We start from the raw sequence: 6,000 nt of genomic DNA, 5'->3' as shown, positions 1-6,000 counted from the left end.
GGATTTTTAATTGAATATAATTTTTAATGGGATTGTTTGATTGATTATTTATATATATTTTTAAATTAGAAAATCATTGTGAATATAATTTCGTAATGTAATTATAAGAATTTGTTAAGGATTTTTCATTAAATATATTTGTTGATAGAATTTATTGATTAATTAATTGTTAATATATATTTTTGTAAATAATGTGAAATAGAAATGATTGAATATCGGTATTGAAATATTAGTGATTATGTTATGTGATATTTAATTAAATATAATCGTTGATATAATTTATTGATTAGTTGTATACATATTTTGTTAAATAGAAATTATAGAATATCGTATTGAAATAATAATAAGAATAATATTCGTGAATTAGTTTGTCAGATTTGATTAAATTAAATAAATAAAATAATTGAGTGATTAAAATATAAATATATTATATGTGAAATAGAAATCATTGAATATCGTTTTGAAATATTAAAGATAATATTTAATAATAATAATAATATGTATTGTGAAATATTAGTGAAATTTGTTCATAATATGAATAATAATTAAATATAATTATTAATGTTATTTATTGATTGGTTAAATATATATTTTGTTAAATAGAAATCATAGAATATGGTATCGTATTGAAATAGTACAAGTTTGTTTTGTTCTTAATATAATATTTAATTAAATATAATTATTATATAATTTATTAATTAATTTTATATATATATATATATTTTATAAAATAGAAATCGTATTGAAATATTAGAGAATTTGTTAGTAATATTAAATTACATTTAATTATTGATATAATTTATTAATTAATTCTATTTACTTTGTAAAATAGAAATCATTGAATATCGTATTGAAATATTAGTAAATTTGTTCATATTATTTAATTAAAAATAATCCTACATATAATTTATTAATTAATTATATATATATATCAGAGTTGCGTCCGTGTTGTGTCAGGATTGTGTCAGGGTAGCATCATATAGATATTTTACAAAATAGATCTCATTGAATATCGTATTGAAATATTAGTAAATTTGTTCATATTATTTAATTAAAAATAATCCTACATATAATTTATTAATTAATTATATATATATATATATATCAGAGTTGCGTCCGGGTTGTGTCAGGATTGTGTCAGGGTAGCATCATATAGATATTTTACAAAATAGAACTCATTGAATATCGTATTGAAATATTAGATGACTTGTTCATAATATTTAATCAAAAATAATTAATAATATAAATAATTAATTAATTTTATATAAATATATTATACAAAATAGAACTCATTGAACATCAAATCAAAATAATTAATTAACTAATTAGATATAAATATTTTCTAACACACAGGATATCAATAAAATGAAGACTTTGTTCGTTTTGATCGCCATCGTGGCGATAGCTTACGCCAATCCGATTGCAGATGAACAAGTAAGAACAATATTAATTAAAAAACAAATAAAATAAAAAAATCCAACCACATTGAATTAATGAATAAATTTAATTCTATAGAATTACGGTGAAGAGGCGGTAGCTAAAACAAGGGTAGAAGTTGGTGCAAAGTGCGAGGGAAGTAAATGTAGCGGTAACATTAATGTCAAAGGTGATTGGTTCGTAGAGGATGGTACTCTGGTACCAATTTTCAAGCCCGCACCAGCTGGTGGTAGAGTAGAGGTTGGTGCCGAATGTCATGGATCAAAATGCGGTGGTAGCATCAAAGTTGGTGTTGATTGGTTCAAATCGGAAGATGGTAGTGTCGTAGCTGTACCATCACAAAACTACAACAACAATGATAAACTAAGTTGCAATGCGGGTCATTGTATTGGAAAATATCAAGTTGGAAAAGATTTGCAATCCCTGTTATCAGATGGTGGATCACGCGGTGAAAACAAAGAGGTCATCGTTGATTGGTTCAAAGGAAAAGATGGGAAAAGTTTAGTCGGTGTACCACGTGCTGAAGTTGCTAAAACCAAGGTTGACGTTGAAATTAAATGCAATGGAAAACGTTGCAGTGGTGGAGTCAACGTTGGTGGTGACTGGTTTGTAGCAGGTGACGGTGTCAATCAACCAATCCCATCATCGGTGGTAGCCCAACCAGCTGGTACCGTTGAAGTTGGTGCCAAATGTAACGGAAACAAATGTTCAGGAAACATCGGTGTTAAAATTGATTGGTTCGAAGATGCTGAAGGAAATGTGATTCCAACAGTTGTCCCACAACCGGCAGGTGGTAGAGTTGAAGTTGGTGCCGAATGTCATGGATCAAAATGCGGCGGTAGCATCAAGGTCGGTGTTGATTGGTTCGTAGCATCCAACGGTGTTATTATCTTAACCCCGACACCAGCTGGTGCTCATATATCCGGTGGAATTGAATGTCACGGAAGCAAATGCAGTGGAAATGTTGGTGTTGGTGTTGATTGGTTCAAAGATGAAAACAACAACGTTGTACCGATTCTCTTACCAATTCCCAGACCCGTCAATGGAGAAAGTTACGGTGAAGTTTACAGATACAGAGGACACGGTGGAAAAATACCAATTATTCCGATCAAACCTAAAGGACCTAAAGTAATCGATCCTAAATCATATGGGGCTGATAACGAAGGTACTTTTGATTCGTTCAGAGGTAATATACCTATTATTCCGGTAGTACCAAACGTGCCACGTTTAGTCGATCCTAAATCTTATGACGCTAATGAAGATTTAGATGGTGAACTTGTTAGTTATGCTAAAAAGATCATCTTAGAAAAAGTTCCGCAATATTCGAAACGTCCCGTTGAAATCATTGTTGATTCCGAATGCAAGCATTCGCAAATAAAAAACTTGAAATGCAACAAAGTAACCGTAGATCTTCGTTTCTACAGACTACCAAATGGAGAAATAATTCCGCAAGTAATCGGTGAGGAGGAGGAAATACCGGAAAATGTTTCTATTACGCAAATCAGCCCGACCACTGCACGTTTCCATGTTAGCGTAGGTGGCAAGGTCAATTGCAAGGGAATCAAATGCAAGGGTCACGTTAACATTAAAGCTGGTAATCGTAAACGACGAGATTTGGCTGAGGGATACATTCAAGAAATTTACAGAGCTAATTTGACGTTTTACAGACAGGAAGGAAAGGATGATGAATCCTTTGATCTGATCTTTGAATTTCCACAGAGCTTTTAAAATAATGCAATAATAATATTTTGTTAATCTCATTTCATTTAAATTGACACCACCAAATCAACCTTGCAATTGTTCTTTCAAATCTTTGCTAAACATTGGAAACATTTTTGACTGTAACTACGAACAAAGACAATCCATCTTTCTTTTTCTTTTTCTTTTTCTTTTTTTTAAATGTAAGAAGGTGGTGTCCTTTTAAATATTGTGTATTTTTCTTTTTATTATTATTATTATTATTATTATTATTATTAATTTAATTATCTATTATATTTAAATTTATCAAATATACATATAATATATATTGATGATATATTTAAAACAATATTGACACTTTATTTGTTTATTACCTTCATTGTTCTTAATAATATATATAAAAATACTAGGGGTGCCCGGTCACGCGTTGCTGTGGCTCACAATCAGTCCGATACACACATCTTTAAGTTAATTGCAATTATAAATTGGGATATAAATAATCCTATCTTTCAAGTTGAATGAAACTGCACAGAGTGTGCAAAATTTGATTAAAATCAATTCAGTAGTTTAGAAGTCCATTGCGGACAAACAACGTGACACATAATTTATATATATTAAGATATATTAAAACCTAACCTAAAGTAACTAAAAAAAAAATCAACTTGTGTCTTTCACATGTTTCTCACCAATGATTGGTTAAACAAATAAGAGTAAATAATAAAAAAAAAAAAAAAAAAAAAATGTAGAAAATCAGACAAATACTTTTGTAATCTTCTGAACAATATTTGATAACTCGTTTATTTGGATAATATTTTTATTGGAAGTTTTAACGAACCCCCACTATCAGCACCCTTACCAGAACCCACCCCCTCGAATATCGGAATATCCCGTAGACGAATAATTTGAACCTGCTCAGCATCGTTGACGAATCGATCTTCAATAGCGAATTACTCGAGTGCAACCCACCCATTCGACGAATTGCATATCCTGTGTTATGTGTTGAATTGTATATTCTGAAAAACACAGTTTGAGAGAATGCATTCATCTCGCGCTACTCTCACAACTTTGTTGTTTCGTATCAGGGGTAGTTGGAGGGTGAAAGCTTTTCTATAATAATAGTAATAGAGAAAGAGAAATAATAAAAAAAAGAAAAGGTAACCGACAATTCGATATATCTACTTTTTTTTTTTTTTCTAACGATTTACTTAACGATTCAGATATTAGTTCGACGAACGATAAGTCAAGGACGTTGTCGAAACTCTTGACAAGATTATTTTTTATTGTATTTTATCGATTGATAAAGAAGAATAAGTTGAGGAAGGTGAGAATAGACAATGATTTTTACTATTAGAAAATATTAATTCTAATAATTGTTTGAATAAATAATTAAATGAATTATTAAGTGAATAATTAAGATGAATTTTAATTGGCAAATTTATTTTTTATAATATAATATTAATAATATTATTATTATGTTTTTCTTGGTTTATATCTTTATACAATTTGCATAGAATTTAATTTTTCATATTTATTATTTTAATTATTATTATATTATATAGTTTGTATAATATATAATAATATTATTATTATTATTATTATTATTATTTTATTTTATATCTTGGTATAATTAACATAAAACTTAATTAAAATTAGATTTATTATATATTATATTTAATAATTTAGATAATATTATAATTATTAATATAATTAATATTATATAATATAATTTGTATAATATAATATTATTATTATTTATTTTTTTTATTTTGTATCTTGGTACAATTCACATAAAATTTAATTAATAATATATTTAATAATTTAAATAATATTATATTACATTTGTATAATATAGAACATATATATATTGTAATATAGTATTTATTTAATTATTATTTATTTATTTATTATTATTATTATATAATATTTGCATAATATATTGTAATATATATATATATAATGAAATTAAATATGAATATGATTGACAAGGTAGAGATAAGAAAAGTATTGAAACTGATAATAAGAGTGAAATATTACGTATAATAAGATGACATATATATATAATATAATATATGGTGTCATAATAATGATAATAATCAAATTGATATTATCTTGTTTTATCATATATGTGTCATTGTGTTTTTTTTCATTTTTTGTTTCGATTTTTTTCGATGATTGACGTATCTATAATATCCATACGAGTTTAATCGAATACGAGATCAAAAACGATATAAATGATATATCCTTAATTTTCTTTCTTTTCTTTTTTTTTAATATAAATAAAAAAAATAAAACAATCATTAACAAACAAACAAACAAATTTAGTAATAATATATATTTTATATGCAATTTAATGCATTTAGTATGCAACTTTTACAAATTACATATTATAATAAACTAAATATTAAACCCTTTTGTTATTAACAATTTATATAAGAATTCTATCAAAAAATAATCATAAACAAATTTACTCAAAACCCACAAAAAAATTTGTCTAAGTAACGCAACCCCTGTTGCAACCCTGACGAAAACCCTAACAAAAATATCAAACTAACTGATAAAAAATAAATTATAAAAAAATAATAATAAAAGAAATAATAATAAAAAAAATAAAAAATGGATCAACGAAATTGGCTCTCTCTCTCTCTAAAGAAAAAGATATTATTCTATATATATATATATATATATATATATATATATTTATATTATAGTGTAAGATATAAAACGCAATAGAAAAGATCAAGTGCAGGGATATGCTAGGGAAAAAGTTCACAGAAATAAAACTATAAAATGGTAACGGTTGTATCACCGTAATAACGTGAACATCCCCCTCCACCCCTTCCACCCCTACTCCTACCCTTTACCATT

At 26.6% G+C, this 6,000-nt stretch overlaps 2 protein-coding genes across 18 annotated transcripts in view; one reads left to right on the top strand and one right to left on the bottom strand.

Annotated features, from left to right (window-relative positions):
• Nucleotides 1-6,000, bottom strand: part of LOC107071577 (EGF like, fibronectin type III and laminin G domains protein pikachurin) — a 60,883-nt gene that overhangs the window by 31,746 nt on the left and 23,137 nt on the right. The window lies entirely within an intron of this gene.
• On the top strand, nt 675-4,473 carry LOC149032765 (uncharacterized). Its single transcript, XM_089171856.1, has 2 exons — nt 675-1,434; nt 1,516-4,473. Exons 1-2 carry the CDS (start codon nt 1,366-1,368, stop codon nt 3,163-3,165), a joined length of 1,719 nt encoding a protein of 572 aa, XP_089027982.1. The 5' UTR covers nt 675-1,365; the 3' UTR covers nt 3,166-4,473.

This window comes from Polistes dominula, unplaced genomic scaffold (assembly GCF_049000335.1).
Source record: "Polistes dominula isolate Pdom_NZ unplaced genomic scaffold, Pdom_raw_medaka contig_84, whole genome shotgun sequence".
Taxonomy (NCBI): domain Eukaryota; kingdom Metazoa; phylum Arthropoda; class Insecta; order Hymenoptera; family Vespidae; genus Polistes; species Polistes dominula.
The sequence above is the reverse complement of the archived record's forward strand: the minus strand, read 5'-3'. Positions and strand labels throughout refer to the sequence as shown.